This window comes from Myotis daubentonii, chromosome X (genome assembly GCF_963259705.1).
Source record: "Myotis daubentonii chromosome X, mMyoDau2.1, whole genome shotgun sequence".
Classification (NCBI taxonomy): domain Eukaryota; kingdom Metazoa; phylum Chordata; class Mammalia; order Chiroptera; family Vespertilionidae; genus Myotis; species Myotis daubentonii.
Window position 1 is genome coordinate 74,818,805 of NC_081861.1, and position 22,109 is coordinate 74,840,913.

Consider the following 22,109-nt stretch of genomic DNA (forward strand, 5'->3'; position numbering starts at 1 on the left):
TGTGTGGTTGTTGTGGGTTGGTGGGAACCAGGCTCGCTCAGAGTCAGTGTTGTCAGCGCTCAATGTGGCCTCGTACGCGCCCTTAGAATCAGGGACCCTGCCTGCACCCTGCTGAAACAGAGACCCCCCTGAAGCGTGTTGAAAACCAGAGCCCCCTAGCGTGTGCCAGGAGTCAGAGTTCCCCAGAATCCAGTATCAGAGTCTCTGTTGCTTCGCACGACCTTGCCTTGAGAATCAGGGTCCCTGTGTGCCCTTGCACCAGGAATTGGAGTCACTGGCTCTTAGTATGAATGCACAGGAAATCAGGATCTCAGGCGCAGGTGAAAAGAAACACAGTCAAGTCGCTGGTGCTTGGTGCTGCCTCCTGCCCAGGGAAGCGGGGTCCCTGGGCCTGTATTACGTGGGACAAATTCCCGGTGTTTGTGGGATTGCTCCCAGCCCAGGGCTCAGAAGCTGGCAATGTGAGTAGGATCAGTTCCAAGGTGCTGGCGCACTTCCAGGCTAAAGTTCCTGGAGCGCTGAGGCCCTGGCAAGGGGTGGGTCTATCAGTTAGTTACTCTGGTGCTGCCTGCAAGCCTGCGGGAATGGGGGATGGGCTCTGTTACTCATGGATCTGCTGTGGGGATTTCTGAACTTTTGGTGTCCGCAGGTCTTTAGCTGTGGTCCCAGGTCTCTGTCCCCAGTGGCTGCAGGGTCCTGGTAGGCGTCTGAGATCAGACTGGGTGGTGCTGAGGCCAGGATCCTAGTCTCAAGCAGCTCTGTTTCCCAAGATGGGGTGGTCGCAGTGCCTGTGCTGGCTGCCCAGGAGTGTCCGCGCAGGGAGCGGGACTCCGCTGCCTAAGACTGCCTGGTTTAGCAGCCCCTTAGAAGACCTGCAGAATCTAACTGTCCCTAGCTCATACACACACACCACAGGGGTCCACACACTCCTCTATCACTTCCTTGAGTTCTCACACTCTCTCCCTCCCTACCTTCCTGCTGGTCGCCATTTTGGAAGTCCTGAGACTACTGTTTTAGTGTTTCTTTCTGTAAGTTCATTATTGGTGTATAGAAATGCCATAGATTTCTTGGCTTAAATTTTGTATCCTGCTACATTGCTGAATTCATTTTTTAAGTCTAATAGTTTTTTGATGGAGTCTTTAGGGTTTTTTATGTACACTATAATGTCATCTGAAAATAAGGACAGTTTTACTTTTTCATTTGTAATTTCGATGCGTTTTATTTCTTCTTCTTGTCTAATTGCAATGGGTAATACTGGCAGTACTATGTTGAACAGGAGTGGTGAGAGGGGGCATCCCTGTCTTGTTCCTGTTCTTAGTGGAAATGGTTTTAGTTTTTCCCCTTGAGTATAATGTTGGCTGTGGGTTTGTCATATATGGCTTTTATTATGTTGAGGTATGGTCCTTCTATTCCCACGTTGCTGGGTGTTTTTATCAAAAATGGGTCTTGGATTTTGTCAAATGCTCTTTCTGTATCAATTGATATGACTATGTGGTTATTTTCTTTCAATTTGTTTTTGTGATGTATTATGTTTACTGATTTGCAGATATTGTACCATCCTTGCATCCTTGTGATAAATCCTACTTGATTATGATGTACGATCTTTCTGATGTACTTCTGGATCCTATTTGCTAGGATTTTGTTGAGGATTTTGGCATCTATGTTCATGAGGGATATTGGCCTGTCATTCTCTTTCATCGTGTTGTCTTTATCTGGTTTTGGTATTAGGGTGATGCTGGCTTCATAGAATGAGCTTGGAAGTGTTCCTCCCTCTTGAATTTTTTCGAATAGTCTGAGGAGGATACGTTGTAGTTCTTCCTTGATTGTTTGGTAAAACTTCCCTGTGAAGCCATCTGGCCCTGGGCTTTTGTTTGCTGGAATCTGTTTTATTACTGATTCATTTTCTTCCATAGTTATTGGCCTATTGAGATTTCTAGATTCTTCCTGATTGAGTTTTGGAAGGTTGTATTTTTCTAGGAATATGTCCATTTCCTCCATGTTGCCTAGTTTGTTGGAGTAGAGTTGTTCATAGTATTTTCTAACAGCCGTTTGTATTTCTGTGGGGTCTGTTGTTATTTCTCCTCTTTCATTTCTGATTTTGTTTATTTGGGTCCTCTCTCTTTGTTTCTTGGTGAGTCTGGCTAGAAGTTCATCAGTCTTGTTTATTCTTTCAAAGAACCAGCTCTTGGTTTTGTTGATCTTTTGTATTGTTTTTTTTTTTGTTTGTTTGTTTGTTTGTTTTGTCTCTATGTCCGTTATCTTCGCTCTGATCTTTATTATTTCCTTCCTTCTGCTTACACTGGACTTTTCTTGTTGCTATCTTTCTAACTTTTTCAGTTGTAGGGTTAGGTAATTTATTATCATTGTTTCTTTTTTTTTTTTTTTTTTTTGTAGTAGGCTTGTCAAGCTATGAACTTCCCCTCTGAAGAATGCTTTCTCTGTGTCCCATAGATTTTGGATTGTTGTGTTTTCATTGTTGTTTCTTTCCATGATGTTTTTTATTTCTTCTTTGATCTCTCTGGTGACCCAGTCATTGTTTAATAGCATGCTATTTAGTCTCCATGTGTTTGATTTGTTTGGATTGTTTTTATTGTAGTTGATTTCTAGTTTTATGCCATTGTGATCTGAGAAGATGCTTGATATGATTTGTATCTTCTTGAATTTAAAGAGACTTTGCCTGTGACACAATATATGGTATATCTTTGAAAAAGACCCACGTGCATTTGAGAAGAATGTATATTCTGTGGCTTTCGGGTGAAATGTTCTGAAGATGTCAATTAATTCCATCTGATCTAGTGAGTCACATAGGATTGCTATTTCTTTGCTTAATTTTTGTTTATAGCATTTGTCCAATGGTGATAGTAGGGTATTAAAGTCCCCTACTATGATTGTATTCCTGTCAATCTCTCCCTTGATCTCCTCCAGAAGTTTTCTTATGTATTTGGGTGCTCCTATATTGGGTGCGTATATGTTTACCAGAGTTATTTCTTCTTGTTGGATTGCTCCCTTTAGTATTATGAAGTGGCCTTCCTCATCTCTTTTTATGTCCTTCACTTTGGGATGTAATTTGTCAGATATAAGTATTGCTACCCCAGCTTTTTTTTTCTCATTCCCATTCACTTTAAAATCCTTTTTCCATCCCTTCACCATCTGTCTGTTTGCGTCTTTTTTTCTGGGGTGGGTTTCCTGTAGCCAGCAGACATATGGGTTATGTTTTCTTATCCACTCAGTTACCCTATGTCTTTTGATTGAGGCATTTAATCCATTTACTTTTAAAGTTATTATTGATAGATACTTGGTTGTCCCCATTTTTATTCTTTACCCCCGTGTTCCTTCTTCATTTCCTATTTTTTCTTTTTACAGCAGATCCTTTAGCATTTCTTGCATTGCTTGTTTGGTGCTAATACACTACCGTAGTCCTTTTTTGTCTGTGAAGCTCCTGATTTCACCCTTAATTTTGATTGATAACCTTGCTGGGTACAGTATTCTTGGATTCAGACCCTTCCTTTGCATGACTTTATATTTCATTCCATTCTCTTCTTGCCTGATGTGTTTCTGTTGAGAAATCTGTCGCTAGTCTGATGGGAGATCCTTTGTAGGTAACTTTCTTTCTCTCTCTGGGTGCTTTTACGATTCTTGCTTTGTTGTTTGTGTTTCCTAATTTAATTATAATGTGCCTTGGCATCATTCTTTTGGCCTTCATTTTGTTTGGGACTCTGTGAGCTTCTTGGATTTGTGTGAGTTTTTTCTTCTCTATATCAGGGAAGTTTTCTGTCATTATTTTTTCAAACAGGTTTTCTATTCCTTGCTCAGTTTCCTCTCCTTCTGGTACCCCTATTATGCGGATGTTGTTCGTTTCGTGTTGTCCCAGAGTTCTCTTAGGTGCTCCTCCTGCTTTTTAATTATTTTTTCTAGAAGCTGTTCTGTTTGGGTATTTTTTCCTACCTTGTCTTCTAGCTCGCTGATGCAGTCCTCTGCTTCTTCTAGTCTACTGTTGATGCTTTCTATTGAGTTCTTTATAGCAGTGATGTCATTTTTCATTTCTTCTTGGTTCTTTATTTCCTCTTGGTTCTTACACATATTGTTGAATTATTCTTCCATTCTTTTCATCCACCTTATGACCATTTCTCTGCATTCTTTCTCTGACTGGTTTCTTGCCTCCATTTCGTTTACTTCCTTTTCTGGTGATGCCTTTTTTTCTTCCATATGCGGGCTGTTTCTTTGTCTCCCCATGATCTCTCTTCTCCAGGTGTTTGGTTATGTAGTTCTCTCTTTGCTGCGTTGATTTAAAGGCACACAATACAACACAACAAGTCACAACGCACAAGGCAATGAACACACATGTATTCAAGATACTAATAACCCAAATAAAGGTGACCACCAGAGAAAATAGAATTAGGGGGTAAGGAAGAAAGAAGAGAAAATGAAAAAAATAGAAAAAGAAAAAAAAAGTGTGCAAAAATGAAATTGGGCAAAGGAGAAAAAAAGTAAGAGAGAAGAAAGAAAATGAAATAGAAGAGTGGAAGAAACTATTTATATGGGGAAAAAACTCTAATAGAACAGCCAATAATCCCAACAAATTCCAGCAGTAGATACCTAGAGGTGATTGCAAACTACAAACAACTAATATCAAGCTAGGTGAGGGAAAACAGAAGCAAAAAATGACCGGAAAAAAAACCAACAATAAAATAAAAAGAAAAAGCTAAACAATCTCACAAATAAGCATAACAAAAACCCAATATAATCAACAATGAAGCAAACAACAACAAAATGACAATGAGAAAAAAAAATTAGATTGTGAAGAAAGAGAAGAGAGAGGTGTGTATGTACTTAGAGCACGGGATTGGAAATTAGATATATAAGTAGGGTGAAATTTTAACAGGGTAAAAAAGGAATAGGGAAAATCTAAAGCAGTAATAGGGTAAGAGAAACAAGACAACAGAAGGGGAAAAGTGAGAAAGACAGTTTTGGCATAAAGGTAAAGTTGAGAAGAGTGAAATGATGCTAAAGGAAAGATGAAAATAGAATGTCGAACACTAATCCTAAAATAAAATAAAGAGAAAATAAAATGACACTTTTTTAAAAAAAGGTAAAATGGTAGTAGTAATAATACTGGTTAAAAATAAAAATGTATTAATTGAAAAGGTAAAATCAGGTGACAAAAAAAGAAAAAAAATAGTTTCTTAAGTAAAAGGTGAAAAAAATAAAAATGTGCGGTAGTGAAGGTCATTCACTTCCTCTACTCTTCTGTTTGACATGCCTTAGTCCTGTCAGGTATTCAGAAGAGTGTTGAAGTTCCCTGCAATACACTGTTCCTCTGTATTGTAAACCACAGTCCTAATTTTAAAGCAGACAGTATTTCTTTGTTTCCCAGTCTGCCTTTATTTGTGTTTACAGAAGGGTCAGTTTGTGGTTCAGCCCTGGGTGGCAGTGTTTCTGGATTGACCTCCGAGGCTACACGTCCTCTCTAGTCAGTATTTAGGTTTTTTTTTTCTCTATCACACTTAATACTGGTTTGGGAGAGTCGACTACCCTAGAGATGGTTCCTTGGACATTACTCCCCGCTCTGATTCGCAGGTTCCACAATAACTACTTTCCTCTGCAGTCTCTCTGAGTGACCCCAAATGGGCGATCCTATGTACTGGGTTTAATAACCAAAAGCAAAGATTTAAGGAGAAAACAAATAAACAAACAAAAAGAGCCAGAGTGCACAATTCTCCCAAAGTCTCTTCTGCACGTCCTCTCTCCCCTGGCACTAAGCAGCCAGCACACTGGCAAAATCTGAGGCTGCCTTTTTGGATCCAGTCCAGCTATGGGCTGAATTTTAGAGTTCCCTTCTGCCAGCAGCCCTGTGGGACCCCTTCCACACTCACGGATCACGCTGGCCCCACCGGCCGAGGACTTTGTGGGGCGCAGACTTCCCCCACGTGCGCGTTCTTCTTTCCAACCTGAATTACAAACCACACTTTATCTGGGCAAAATCTGACCTTTCCGTGAGGAGGAGCAGGGCTCGTCTGAGTCCAAGTATTCTCGCTGCTTGAGATCCAGTGTTCCTAGGTTCGTAGCTGGACCCTGGGTGCCGTGGTTGCAGGGTTTCTGGATGTATATGCTTTTGATATCAGCCACTCAAGATGGCGCGGTCTCCGTGGCTAAGCTGGCTGCTCTGGGAGAGATCTCAGCAGCAGTGGAGGCTACCCGGTGATGGGAGCCCGATCTGGCAGTCTCCAACAGTCCCCTGGAGTATAGCTATCGCTCACTCACAAATTTATACTCTCAGTATGTCCACACACTCTCCTTTCGTTCTCTCACTCTCACACTGTCTTGCAGTCTGCCTTCCTTTTGGCAGCCATCTTCTCATTCTGGCTACTACTTTTCCAATTCTCCCTGCCCTGCATCCCTTCCCCACCTCTTTTCAGGTACCTCAAGTCCACACCTCCTTTCCTGCACCAGTGCCTTGGGTGTGTAGTTGCAAATGAAAATTCTTGTGCTATGGGTTTAGAGATTAAAAAAAAGAAAAATATAAAGGGAATAAAAGATGCAGCTTTCTCCCCACTGGCTCTGTTCTGCCAGGTCTAGACTCTGCTGCCACCATCAGTCTTGCTACTTTTCATAGCTCCTTGCATGATATGTGTGCTGCAGGTCATGCCACCATAGGTCCAAAGGTGCTACTCATCAGTCTGCTGGACAACTGCTGCCACATGCCAGTGTGTGTGCTCTGGGAAACCCCCCTCTCGTGATCTCACTCTTCCTACAGGTTTTCAGGTACCTTCTGTTCTTTTTTGTTATAAGTCACCTCCTCAGCTGAACCACAGTTGGAAATTCCAGGTGAATGTTCTCCTTTTTAGTTGTATTTCCAACCTTGCTCTGGGACAAGGTGCCTGACATATCTTCCTGTTCAGTCTCCATTTTCTCCTCTCCACTGATATTCTTAATCTCAATATAACCCTTTTAGTTTCCTTCATACCACTTACCACAATTTTAAAGATTTCTTCTAATTATATTTTATCACTGATTAATTTTATAGATGGCTAACCTTGTGAGGTACATAAAAAAGGAAACACTTATGGTAGTGCACCATGGTTTTAAATCTAGTATAGGTTCATCTAGTTGGTATTAATTTGGATACTTTAGAAAATTATCCTATCTAATAAAGAGGGGATATGCAAATTAACCATCACTCCACGACAAGGATGGCAGCGCCCATAGCCACCAAGTGGGACACTAGCGTCGTCGCCTGAGCAACGAGTTTGATGGTTTGCCTGCTGGCGGCTCCTACACATGCTTCCAACCACTGAGGGGCAGTCACACCCCAGGACCACTGTCTCTGCCGAGAACCAGGAGGCCGCTGCCTGGAGGACTAGGTGAGAGCACGGCTCTGCCTCCTGGTTTTTAGACACACCAAGACACAGGAGCAGAGCCCAGCCTTCACAGTCTCTCCAGAAGCAGCCTCCCAGGGCAGTTGAGCAGACTGGAGGTCATGCCTTGGGCTCCGCACCTTCTGGCAGGTGGGGAAGAAGCAGCTCGGCTCCTCCTCCTCTCCCCAACTCCCTCCCTTTCTAACCAGGGGCCTCACTGGGAACTTAACTTTATTTGTTAAACAAGGAAATTCTGGACAACGATTGTCCAACCTCTGCGAACTCAGTGGGAGAACACATCCAGGCCGGGTTGCCCCTTACTGCCCAGGGCCAGACAGTGACTGTGCACAAGCACACACCTTTCTTCCCGCAGAAGATGGACGGCTACTCAGAGAACTCTGTGGAACAGCAGGGGTCTGCCAAGCAGTTCCTGGGCATCCGGCAATGAGTCCGTCTGTGAAAAGGTTACTGGAGAAGGGTGTCTCTCTGCCACAGGTGCTCCCGGCCAACCCCTCTAACACCCCCAATGGCAAGTTTTCCCATGGAAACTGCAACACAGAACAAGACCTGCCTTTCCTCACCACTGAGCTCTCTGAGAACTAAGAAAGAGACTTCCAAAGCTGTGACAGTGAGCACTTCCCAAGAACCCACACGACTGCCTCCCCAGCCAGCACCTCATGCCTACTATCACCTAGGGGTCTTCCATGTCTGTTCACCCAAAGCTATGACAACCCACCTCCATTGCTGCAAGTTTAGGGGACTGTGGAGGAAGAAGGCACCATGACTGCTCCGGCGATGCAACAGTGGGGCGGCTCAGGTTGCAGAGAACTGGCCGCATTCCCAATGCCCGGATCTGGTTACTGCACAGGATCCAGGCTCCAACTCCCCAGGCTGTGCCTTTCCCATAAATTATGGACAGCCCCGACGGGCACCACACTGCTGGGAAGCATGGATCAGATGCATGAAACCCCCCGAGCCCAGGAACGAGACAGTCTCAGGCAGCTGGTCACAAACTGGCCACTGCAGGATGTCCCTGCTGGCTGTCCCCACACTCAATTTCCTGCTGAGGTCCTGACCCTATGGTTTGGTTCACTCCTCTTCCTCCCCAGCCCCCTCTAAAGACCCGAACTTCTATATATATAATCATCTGAAAAAAGAATGATTCAAAAATTTCCAAATTTGGCAAAATATAGTAAAAAATATAAACCCACAGATCAAAGAAGTTCAGTGAATAGCAAGCACAGAACATAAAGAAAGCTACATCAAGACAAAGAAAAATTACATTGCTTGCCCTAACCAGTTTGGCTCAGTGGATAGAGCATCAACCTGCGGACTGAAAGTTCCCAGGTTTGATTCTGGTCAAGGGCATGTAACTTGGTTGCAGGAACATCCCCAGTAGGAGGTGTGCAGGAGGCAGCTGATTGATGTTTCTCTCTCATCAATGTTTCTAACTCTCTATCCCTCTCCCTTTCTTCTGTAAAAAGAAATCAATAAAATATATTTTTAAAAAATCACATTGCTCAACACCAATGGTGAAAAGAAAATTCTTTTAAGTAGTCAGAAGAGACACACTATACACAGGAATAAACATAAGAATTACAAAAGATTTCTCATCAGAAACAGTGTAAGGGATAAGATAGTAGAGCAACATCATTAAAGTATCACAAGAGGGGAAAATCCTCTCAATTTATAATTCTAGACTGAGTGAAAATATTTTTAAAAATAGTTAAAATATATTTTTCATATATAAAAGGTTGATTTTTTTTATCACCAGCAGATTTGTAGTGTAAGAAATATTAAAAGAAGTCCTGCAAGCAGAAATAAAATTTTTCCACATAGAAAGAATGATCTTGCCAGTGATGGCGAACCTTTTGAGCTCGGCGTGTCGGCATTTTGAAAAACCCTAACTTAACTTTGGTGCCGTGTCACATATAGAAATATTTTGGTATTTGCAACCATAGTTAAACAAAAATGTATATTTTTGATATTTATTTTATATATTTAAATTCCATTTAACAAAGAAAAATCAACCAAATAAAACGAGTTCGCGTGTCACCCCTGACACACGTGTCATAGGTTGGCCATCACTGATCTATGCCAAGAAATGGAAAACACCAAAGAAAGTAAATGCATAGGAAAAAATATAATAGAAGTTTCTTATTATTTAAATATATTTAAAGATAATTAACTATTTCAAAAAATAATAATGTAATGTCAGTTTTATAACATCTGTGAAAGTAAAATACATGACACCAATAACACAAAGATTGCCCAGGAAAGATGAAATTTTGTTACAGTGAAGTTTCTATACAAGGTGTGAAGTGGTATAATATCCACTTGAAGACAAACCGTGACAAGTTAAAATTCTATATAATAAAGAGCTATATGCAAATAATCACACCCTCATGCCATCACACCATAATGGCTCAGACACTCAACACTGGGTAGAGAGGAATGGGGCCCAGCCAGGCTGCGGCCTGGGAGAGGGATAAGCCACTCACACCAGGGTCCCAGGTTCCAGCAGCTGCTCCTGTCCCTCTGGCCCAAGAGAGGGACAAGCCGCACGCCCTGTGGTCCCTGGTGCCTGCAGCTGCAGCCTAGGCGAAGCCACCCACCCGCCATCCCCTGTGTCTACGGCTGGCCTGGGTGAAGTTAGCCTGGGTCCTGTGTGCCTGTGGCTGGCCAGGGGGAGGGAAGCCCAGGTTCTGGGTGTGGAGCGAGGAAGAGGCAGTTAGGAGCAATCAGGCCAGCAGGGGAGCAGTTAGAGGCAATCAGACAGGCAGGCAGAGGTGGTTAGGAGTGATCAGGCAGGCAGAGGTGGTTAAGGGTGATCAGAAAGGTAGGCAGGTGAGCGGTTAAGAGCCAGCAGTCCCAGATTGCGAGAGGGATATGCCTAAACCAGCAGTCAGACATCCAGGAAGGGGTCCCCGATTGGAGAGGGTGTACGCTGGGCTGAGGGAACCCCACTCTATGCACAAATATTGTGCACTGGGCCACTAGTCAGTAATAAATCTATATCTCATATAAAGTAAATATATCTCTATAATGAGGTAAACCTTAAATTCATTGATATTGTTATTTTTAAAAGAACATTCACTTTTTTATTTACATCAATATATTCTTTGCAACATATAGACGTTTTTAAATATCTTGAAGGATCTGTAATGTGCTTTTCCCCATGTTAGAAGTGTATCAGATTAGGGAATTTTCTAATTTTTTTGCAGTAGTGGAGATTAATTTCTAGTGTCTCTGCAAACAAACATGACACTTTTAGGAAAATGTTATTGAAGTATACTTTGACAGCCAGCGTGGATGTCAACCTATGAACCAGGAGGTCACAGTTTGATTCCTGGTCAGGGTATATGTCCAGGCTGGGGGCTCATTCCCCAGTGTGGGACATGCAGGAGGCAGCCTATTGATGATAAACAAACAAGCAACCAAAAACTGTTAACTTGTTAAAAAATAAAATAAATAAAATGAATCAGTATGTAAAAATAAAAATAATTCCCCATAACTGTGTATCTCCTGCCTTTATTTTATTGGATATCATAAATGTACATTTTGAATGTTTATATAAAATGCCTCTGAGTCATGCAGTATTTTCTTTTTCTGAAGGACAGTAAAATGGGGTTGAATATATTGTCTCAATATATTTAACTTAAGTGAATTTAGAGCAAAATTATTATTAGTGTTCCTTGGAATGAATTATGGCTAAATTTATCTTAATTTCTTGATGTTGTTTTGTCACCTCTTCTTTTTCATACAAGTAAATCTCCTCTTTGTTCATATGATTAGGTCAGTTGGAGTTTTGTGTTTTTTAGTTAAGGGACAAAGACTGATCATCTGGAGCAGTAGTTCTCAACCTGTGGGTCACGACCCCTTTAGGGGTCAAACTACCCTTTCACAGGGGTCGCCTAAGACCATCAGAAAACACATATATAATTACATATTGTTTTGTGATTAATCACTGTGCTTTAATTATGTTCAGTTTGTAACAATGAAAATATATCCTGCATATCAGATATTTACATTACGATTCATAACAGTAGCAAAATTACAGTTATGAATTAGCAACGAAAATAATTTTATGATTGCGGGTCACCACAACATGAGGAACTGTACTGAAGGGTCGCGGCTTTAGGAAGGTTGAGAATCAATGATCTAGAGACTGGATTTTGGTTTGTTTGCTGCTATCCAACAGAACAGTACCTGAGAGTATCAACTTATAATAATAGGTATAAATGGTGGTATCATTGTTACTATATTTAAACACCCATGGTTGGCAAGAATGTGCTAAAGTCTGAATATAACATAGTAAACTATATCACTGTCCCTGCCCAGACCACCTGTTACTGAAAGGACATACTAACTTGATGAGGAAGATGGCAGATGTGGTGGTTTGGAGCTAAATGCTACTTCATTCCTGACTCACACAGAAAGAGGTTTAGGATGTTGGCTCTGTATTCTAAAGAGTATCTAGCAGTTTTCATCTTGTATATTAACTTTCCACATTTTTTATTAAAAGTATATGCTTATTATTGTATCTCTTTTTAGTTTTCCTCACGGGAGGAAAAGCAAATACGGTACTAAAACGCTACCCAAGAGCTAATGGACTTTTTGAAGAAATAAGACAGGGAAATATTGAGCGTGAATGCAAAGAAGAATTCTGCACATTTGAAGAAGCAAGAGAAGCTTTTGAAAATAATGAAAAAACTGTAAGTATGTTGTCATTTAAAAATTTTTTTTCACAGATTTGCCTACCTTTGTGATATATGTTTGAAATCTGCATTCCCAAACGGTATGCATTGCTAGCAATTAAAAGTTACCCTTGTGAAGAACTCTGAAAGTGGCATCTAACAAACTACTGTATGGATTGAGGGCTAGATTCACATCCCTGTATGTTGGCCTATCTGTGCAGGTCTCCTTTCCATAGGATTCTGCTGAACTGACATTTGTCCTCTTAGCAAGTGTTTGTTTCATAGGAAGCTTCATTCAGGGAAAGTTATAGTTGACATCATCCCCTTACTCTGTCTAATCAAAGAGAAAGTGTGGAGGAAGCTAATAGATGCTGACACTAATTTAAAATTGTTTACTTCTCCTACCAAAGAAAATACTTACCTGAACTCCTCTCCCCACTCTGTGAGAACAGTCCTCTTCACCTCTCTTTACACTAGTCCACAGGCTATTCAAGGAGAGCAAGGATGGGAAAGCACAAGGCAGCGGTGTAAATTCTATAGAACTGCTTTGAACTTCTAAATTGTATTGCAGGAGGTAGCCATTATATAAAGATGCATTCCTGTGTGCCATGAAAATAACACTTGATACTAAACAAGGGATGTCAGATGTGTTAGAGGGACATGAAATTTTATCACAGAAGTAAAATGTTATGGCTGAAGTTTTAAGGATAGGGGCTTTTATCTCGATAGATAGAGAGGAAACCAGAGGTAAAAGAGCTCAAGGTCTAAGAGCTCAAGGTTGTTCCTAAGTATTGTTCTGTTACTATTGTAAACGGAATGTTCTTTTCCATGGTTATTATGGATTTGTGTAAGCTACTGAGTTTTTAAACCTTATCTATATATACAAAAGCCTAAGCGACCAAACAACCGAACGACCAGAACGACCTGAATAACTGGTCGCTATGATGCACACAAACCACCAGGCGTAAGACGTTCAATGCAGTAGCTGCCCCCACAGTGGGAGCACCACTCAGCTGAACTACCCGTCTCAGTGGTCCACCAGCCCTGTGCCAGCCACTCACTCCCTTAGCAGTCCTACAGGTCCAATCTTCGAAGAACGGGACAGGCACTGAAGGACTGGCTCTGCCGGCATGGTCCTGACAGCACTGATGGGCTCTTGAAGTCAGCCTCAGGCACTGCAGCTGCTTCCCCTCCCTAGATGCTCCACAAGGAAAAAACAATATAAAAGTGGCCACCAGGTGGTTCCTGACAAGCAGCGCTAATGTCAGTGGGACAGATCACGATCCTGGCCAGCAAGGGTGTCCCATGACCTGTCTGGAGGGCCAGTTGTGACCCAACCCTCCCCTACCCCCCTGGGGACCCCACCCATGCATGAATTCATGCACCAGTCCTCTAGTTGAATTATAATTGACACTAAAAGCCCAATGCACAAAATTCCCTCAGCCTGGTCTGTGCCCTCTCACAATCCAGGACCCCTCCTAATCGCCTGCCTGTTTGCTCCTAACCACCTGCTTGCTCACTCCTTACTGCCTGCCTGCTCGCTCATAACCACCCGCCTGCTCGCTCCTTACCATTTGGCTCGCTGCTCCTTACTGCCTGCCTGCTCACTCCTTACCACCTGCCTGCTTGCTCCTTACTGCTTGGCTCACTACTCCTTACCACCTGCCTGCTCACTCCTTACCACTTGGCTCGCCACTCCTTAGTGTTGCCACGGAGGTGGGAGAGGCTCCCACCACTGCTGCTGTGCTCGCCAGCCATGAGCCCAGCTTCTGGATGAGCGGCACTCCTGCTGTGGGAGTGCACTGACCACCAGGGTGCAGCTCCCGCATTGAGCATCTGCCCCCCTGGTGGTCAGTGTGTGTCATAGCAACCGGCTAGTCTGGTCGTCTGGTTGTTCCACCATAAAGGTTGCTGAGCTTTTATATATATACATATATATACACCATTAACCATGCATATTTCATGTATACAATTTGGTAAATATATATACTAGAGGCCCAATGCATGAAATTCATGCAAGTGGCTTGGCCTTTGCAGCTGCGGGACCCTCGGCCCTCGCAGCCCTGGCTTCATCTGGAAGGTCATCCAGACGGTCGTCCAGAAGGTTGTCTGGACGGTTGTTCTGCTGTTCAGTCTAATTAGTATATTAGTTCTTTATTATATTGGATATGCACTGAGTTGCCAGATTATTATGATCTTCTGACGTTTGTAGGCAAATTAGCTATAATTTCACTCTGAAGTTGCTAGAGGGCCAGACCATTATAAATAGAGAAGCAGGTTGTTTACCGTGACAGTAGAAGTGATTATTTTCTGAAGACATGGGTAAACAACATGATTTAACAGCCTTTGAACATAGGATATATTTGAACGTGAGTGGCCATATTATTATGACTACCCAATCAGTACTTCGTTGGGCCACCTTTTGCCTTCAATACTGAGGTGATTCTTTTTGGCATTGACTCCACGAGATGTTGAAAGGTGATTTGAGGAATCTGACACCATGCCTGATGAGTAGCACTGTCCAGTTCTGTGAGATTTGATGGTTGTGGAACCAGCTGCCTGATGGCTCTTTTAACTTTGTCGCACAATGCTCAATTGGATTGAGATCTGGTGATTGTGGGAGCCACCTAAGCAAGGTAAAGTCTCCCTCATATTCTTGAAACCACTCCTGCACAATACGAGCACCGTGGCATGGCGCATTGTCTTGTTGGAAGAAGCCATCTCCATTGGGATACAACATCAACATGATAGGATGAATTTGATCAGCAATGATACTTAGGTATGTTGTGCTATTCAGATGTTGTTCCACACAAATTAAAAGGCCCAAATCATGCCAGGAAAACATGCCCCAAACCATAACACTGCTCCCACCAGCTTGAAGGGTTGTACTCATGCATGTGGGATGCATGTTTTCATGCTGTTTCTGCCAAATTCTCACTCTGCCATCTGCATGATGCAACTGGAAATGTAATTCATTGGACCATATGACTTTTTTCCAATGCTTGACTGTCCAATCGTTATGTTCCTGTGAGAATTGGAGGCATTTTATTTTAGTAACTGCAGACAGCAAAGGTGTTCAAACAGGCCTTCATCATCCATATCCCATACGATGCAGTGTATGGCTAATTTGCCTACAAACATCAGGTGGTCATAATAATCTGGCCACTCATAATAATATATATCCCACATTCAAAGGCTGTTAAATTGCATTGTTTACCCATATCTTCAGAAAAAAATCACTTCTACTGTCATGGTAAACAACATGCTTTCCTATTTATAATGGTCTGGCCCTCTAGCAACTTCAGCGCGGATGTCCGACTGCCTTGGAGGTGGGAGAGGCTCCCGTCACTGCCGCTGCGCTTGCCAGCTGTGAGTCCATCCTCTGGCTGAGTGGTGCTCCCCCTGTGGAAGTGAACTGACCACCAGGGGGCAGGTTCTGCATTGAGTGTCTGCCCCCTGGTGGTCAATGCGTATCATAGCGACCGGTAGTTCTATCATTCAGTCGATTTGCATATTAGCCTTTTATTATATAGGATATCAAAAAAGGAAACTGACATTGGTACACACTCTGTATAACTCTATGTCATATTATCACGTGTGTATATCCTATAATCACCAGTAGTAATAAAGATGCAGAATTTTTTCACTACCACAAAATTATATTTTTAATTCTTTATTGTTTAAAGTATTACATAAGTCTCCTTTTTCCCCCATTGACCTCTCCCAGGTCGCCCCCACCCCCCAGCACATGCCCTCATCTCCCTACTGTCTGTGTCCATTGGTTATGCTCATATGCATGCATACAAGTCCTTTAGTTGATCTCTTACCCTCTCGCCCCCTTACTTCCCTCATAGGTTGGACAGTCTGTTAGATACTTCTGTGACTCTGATTCTATTTTTGTTTATCAGTTTTACAAAATTATTTCTTAATAGTCATACCTCCCCCTTCCCCAACCCACCATCTCTAACTTTTTGTAATCACTAATCTGTTTCCTTACCTCTGTAATTCTGTCACTGCAAGAATGTTTTATAAAGAATCATATAATATGAAACCTTTTGATATTGGCTCTTTACACTCAGCATTATGCTCTTGAGATTCATCCAAGTTGTTGTGTATATCAGTAGTTCATTTTTTTCATTTCTGAGTAGTATTCTATGGTATGGATGTATCACATTTTTTAAAAAAATTATTCACTCCTTCAGGGACATCTGGGTTGTTTCCAGTTTGGGGCTGTTACAAATAAAGCTGCTATAAATATTTATGTACAAGCTTCCATATGAACATAAGTTGTTTTTTTCTCTGGGGTTGTAAAGTTGTTGGGTTGTATGATAAGTATATATGTACTTCTTTAGGACACTGCAAACTAATTTGTCATTGTACATATTTCCATTTTACATTTCCTGTAGCAGTGGTTGAGTAATCTGCATACTCGCCAGCACTTGGTGGTGTTACTATGTTTTGTTTGAGTCATTCTGATAGGTGTGTAGGTGTAGGGATATCACATTTTAATTTCTATTTCCTTAATGGATAATTATGTCAAACAACTTTTCATGTGCTTATTTCATATTTGTATATTCCCTTTTGTGAAATCTCCCTTTATGTCTTTCACTTATTTTCTTTTTTAACATTGATTTTTAAAATTGAGATATAATTAATGTACAACATTATATTAGCTTTAGGTGCACAACATAATGATTTGACATATGTATATGTTGTAAAATTATTGCCTCAATAAGTTTAGTTAACATCTATCATCACACAATTTGTATTCTTTTTTTCATGATGAGAAATTTTAAGATCTACTTTCTTAGTAACTTTCAAATATGCAATACAGTATTATTAATTACTAGAGGCCCGGTGCACAAAAATTTGTGCACTGGCGGGGGTGGGGGGTGTCCCTCAGCCCCACTTGTGTCCTCTCACAGTCTGGGACCTCTAGGGAGATAACGACCTGCTGGCTTAGGCCCACTCCCGGGTGGCAGAGGGCAGGCCCAATCCCTAGGTGCCTGCCCCACAGCTCCTGGTCAGGCTCAGAGCAGGGCCGATTGGGGAGTTGGGGTGCCACCCACTGTCATGCACAGAGCAGGGCGGATCAGGAGGTTGCAATGCCACCCTCAGTCATGCTCAGGGTAGGGCCGATTGGGGGCTTGGGGCGCTGCCCACTGTCACACTCAAGGCAGGTTTGATGGGGAGGTTATGGCGCCACCCCCTGTCACACACAGAGCAGGGCAGATCAGGGGGTTGTGGTGCCACCCCTGTCACATACAGAGTCGGCCGATCAGGGTGTTGGGGCGCTGCCCCCTGTCATGCAACAGAGCAGGGCCCATCAGGGGGGTTGGGGCTCTGTATCCTGTCACACACAGAGCAGGGCCAATCAGGGGGTTGGGGAGCTCCCCCCTGTCACACACAGAGCAGGGCCAATCAGGGGGTTGCGATGCCACCCTCAGTTACGCTCAGGGTAGGGCCGATTGGGGGGTTGGGGTGCTGCCCCCTGTCACACTCAAGGCAGGGTCGATGGGGAGGTTGGGGCACCGCCCCCTGTCACCCACAGTGCAGGGCCGATCAGGGGGTTGGGGCACTCCCCCTTGTCACACTCAGGGCAGGGCTGATGGGGAGGTTGCAGCTCCACCCCGTCACACACAGAGCAGGGCCCATGGGGGGGTTGGGGCGCCGCACCCTGTCACACACAGAGCAGGGCCGATCAGGGGGTTGGGGTGCCTTCCCCTTTCATGAACAGAGCAGGGCGGATAGGGAGGTTGTGGCCCCGCTCCCTGTCACACACAGAGCCGCAGGGCAATCAGGGGGTTTGGGCACTGCCCCCTGTCACCCCGCTCCAGGGGCCAGGAGGCCTCGTGGCTCCACTGATCCCAGTGCTAGGAGGCCTTGCTGCTCTGCTGATACTGGTGCTGGGAGGCCTCATGGCTCTGATTGACACAGGGCCAGTGAGGCCTCGCTGCTCCGCTGATCCCAGTGCTAGGAGGCCTCATGGCTCCGCTGATCCTGGTGCCAGGCGGCCTCACGTCTCCACTGATCCTGGGTTAGGGAGGCCTTGTGGCTCCATTGATCCCAGGCCGGGAGGCCTCGCGGCTCCGCTGATCCCGGTGCTGGGAAGCTCTGCTGATCCTGGTGCCAGGTGGCCTTGTGGCTCCGCTGATCCCAGTGCCGGGAGGCCTCGCAGCTCTGCTGATCCCGGGTTCAGGAGGCCTCACGGCTCCGCTGATCCCGGTGCTGGGAGGCATATTACTCTTTTACTATATAGAATAGAGTCCTGGTGCACGGGTCGGGGCCGGCTTGTTTGCCCTGAAGGGTGTCCTGGATCAGGGTGGGGGTCCCGCTTGGGTGCCTGGCCAGCCTGGGTGAGGGGATGATGGCTGTTTGCATCTGGACACACCCCCTTCAGGGTGAGGGTCCCCACTGGGGTGCCTGGCCAGTCTGGGTGAGGGGCTGAGGGCCGTTTTCAGGCTGGCGGGTGACTGAAGCTCCCAACCTCTCCTTTTTTCTTTTTTTTTATTCTGGGATTTATTTACCTTCTATGGCTGTCACTGGAGCTGAGAGCCGGCTTTAGCTTTGAGACCTCGGCTGCTGAAAGCAGGTTTCTGGGCTTTGTTTAACTTCTGTATTTGAAACTTTGTTGTGACTCCAGCTCTGAGATTCCTGCCGGCTGAAAGCAGGTTTCTGGGTTTTGTTTAGCTTCTATATTTGCAACAATGTTTCTTAGAGAGCAGCTCAGAGCCCAGCAGCGGCAGGCGGGGAACTTTGGCTTCCTCAGTCACTGGAGCAAGCAAGCCTCCTGTTCCCGTCAGTTGCCTGGCTGCCAGCCACCATCTTGGTTGGCAGTTAATTTGCATATCGCCCTGATTAGCCAATGGGAAGGGTAGCGAAGTTACAGCTAATTGCCATGTTTCTCTTTTATTAGATAGGATAGTCACTGTCAGCGTGCTGTATATTATATCTCCATGACTTATTTATTTTATAATTAAAAGTTTGTACCTTTTTAAAATTTCTTTTCAAAGTATAATTGTTATACAATCTTATATTATTTTCACATGTACAATAGCGTTATTTAATATTTTTATGATCACCACACTAATTCTAGTAATCATCTGTCCCTTTTGACTCCTTTACCCATCTCCCATCCCCATCTCTGGCAACCACTCTTTAAAAAAAAAATTAAAAATTAAATCTTTTGTGTTGAAAGTATTACATATGTTCCCTTTTTCTCTCTCATTGACTCCATCTAGCCCACCCCCATCTCCCACCCCAGGCCTTCAACACCCTATTGTCTGTGTCCATGCATTATGATTATATGCATATGAGTTCTTTGGTTGATCTCTTCCCACCCACCCACCCTCTGAGATTCAGTAGTCTATTCCATGCTGCTATGTCTCTGGGTCTATTTTGTTTATCAATTTATTGTGTTCATTAGATTCCATATATAAGTGAGATCATGTGCTACTGTCTTTCTCTGACTGGCTTATTTCACTTAGCATAATACTCTCCAGCTCCCTTCATGTTGTCTCAAAGGGGAAGATAGCCTTCTTTTTTTACCACTGCATAGTATTCATGGTGTAAATGTACCACAGCTTTTTATACACCATCTACTGATGGGCACTTGGGCTGTAAACTCAAAATGGATAAAATACTTAAGTGTAAGTCGTGAAACCATAAATATCCTTGAAGAAACCATAGGCAACAAATCTCAGACATCTCTTGTAGCAATATGTTTATAGATATCCCTCCAGGACTTCAGCTGCTGTCTGTGGGAGCCCGACCAGCCCTTTCGCGTGCCTCTGCACTTCCTATGAATCTCTATATGGTCTCCACTTTCCATCCTTGGTTATCAGGGTTCTCTCCAGCTAGTCCTCAGTTGATATTTCAAGGTGGTTCTTCTGTATTTATTTGTATTTCCAGTTTGATTCTGGGAATGTGTCCGTTTATCATCTACTCACTTCGCTGCCATTTTGTAGTCTCCTTGTCCAAGGATTTTAGATCCAAGCCCAGAGATTCCTTTTTAGATAATACCTCTCATTCTCATGCTGCCATTTAAATTTGTTTATTGTGGAAATTGTTTAAAAGAGAAATTGAAGAAAGAGGTATGCAGTTCCCCTCTATATAAAGCTACATTGGAAATCTTTGAGGTCACAGCCCATGGCAGGAACTAGCATGTCAGCAACTGTGGGTAGAGATAATGATTACAAGAGATGCTCAATGTCTTAGTTATTTAAGAGTTGATCACTAGTGTCCTGGAAATTACTTATCGCTCTTATATGCAAAAACTCAGATTCTTAAGGATTATTAAGGAAACTCCTATTTCACTTAGCTTCCCATGATCCATTGATGACACTCTAGTCACTAATTCAGAACTTTGCCCTTTGAGGGATGAGGGAATTCAGTAAGGAAAGGAGGTGGGCATAGACATATGGAGGGCAGGAATGGGGTGGCCCTGTAGCCATCTCCCAGCCATGCTCAATACATTTCCATCCAAATCTTCCCAGACGTTCCCTTTGCTAGACCCATCCCACACCTTCCTGGGGGAGGAGCCAAATATGAAGTTTCCCTTCAGCCACATGAGGGTGGTTTCCTGGGACTCCCACAGGCTTTCTCTATATTTCTTTTGGGGATCTCTTGAGAATAAGTTAAATGGGGCCAAAGTATGTTATTGTATGCAGTTGGTATTATGAGCTACTAGAGAGATGAGGAAGTCTGACTTCTACAGGCAGGTATCACTTTGTCCATTATATGATAATTTATGTTAAAATTTTTATTATATTGTTGGTGTTGTTTTTAAATTATTGGTGAACTTTATTCTGTGTCAGCTGGGCTCTTTTTTAGATTATAAGTCCTATGTAATCTCAGTTATTCTTTTCAGGTTATGATAATAACTTAATATGGAGAGTTTCAGCCTGTATATTCCCAAAGAAGTGGGCTTGGCTCCAGTGTGGGTGTCTCCTGCTCATGCCAGCAGTCTGTGAATCTTGACGATAAGTTACCTCATCAGCTTCCTTTTTCAGTGCCAGTTCATCATTTTCAGACATTCCCTCAGAAACTGGGTACTATAGGACTGATGGGTCCTTTTTTTTCACTTGTAGAATAATTTGTACCATAGCTTTAATATAAATCTGCATGTTATAAACAGCAGTGTCTAGTTAGTGATGTTCTGTTTAACCTCCAAATATGCTGCTGTTTAACCATGATTACACTGAAGACACATATAGAATTTCAGAATTAATCAGTGCTCCTTGTTAGAATTAATTTGCCAGAGGAGTTCTTCTAATGGACCTGGTAGAATCCCAAGGTTTCCATGGCAATACTGCACCAGAGTTTCAGGTCACATAAGACACGAGTCTCATATGTAAAAAGACCTTGCCTTGTATAGCTACTCTACAGTGACAATCTAAACTTCTGTCCCTTAGAGACAGGCAGATCTCTTACCTTTATAGGTAGGCACCTTGAGCATAAAAACTATCGATTCTCTTCCACTCAAAACTTTAGTGTTGTATTCGCTTTATGCTCACATTTTCCTCTTCTGCTCCTCCAGCTTCTGCTAAAAGCTTGACTTTATAATTGTGGAGTGAGGAGAGAGACATGATTTGCTCTTTGTCCCTTGCCTTTCCCATTTCTCTCTTCTCTGGTATTTTGAGGACCTGGAGGGAAGGAAAGGGAAAGGGGACAGATGTCTTTAACTTAATTGGTATTGCGATAGCCTCCTCTTGCCTGTAATTAATTATACGTTGGGTGGGAGGCACACCATATTCAAGGAGTGCTAGAAGAAACCTCCCCACAACATGATAGTTCCAAGAATAGGAGTGATGACTCATGTGGTCCTCTTTTGCCTTATCCCCCAGCAGGCTCCTATCCTGATATGCACACCTCACTTCCTCGTTTTGAGGGCCCTTTGCCTAGCAAACAGCCCTGTGGGGCAAAGTAGCAGTAACAGAGCTCAAGCTTTTCACTGTATTCACCTCATTTTAATCCTTGGAAAGCATCTGTTCCACTGTTAAACCCAGTCTCTACCTCACTTTTCCTCAAATGTACCCTGACCTTCATATGGACACAG

The 22,109-nt window shown here is 43.3% G+C and overlaps 1 protein-coding gene across 5 annotated transcripts in view; it reads left to right on the plus strand.

Annotated features, from left to right (window-relative positions):
• PRRG1 (proline rich and Gla domain 1) overlaps positions 1-22,109 on the plus strand; it is a 256,213-nt gene that overhangs the window by 162,686 nt on the left and 71,418 nt on the right. For all 5 annotated transcript variants that reach the window (XM_059679877.1, XM_059679880.1, XM_059679879.1 and 2 more), the window contains one exon: positions 11,910-12,070. In XM_059679877.1, coding sequence (XP_059535860.1) covers positions 11,910-12,070 — 161 coding nt within the window. The remainder of the gene's footprint in view (positions 1-11,909; positions 12,071-22,109) is intronic.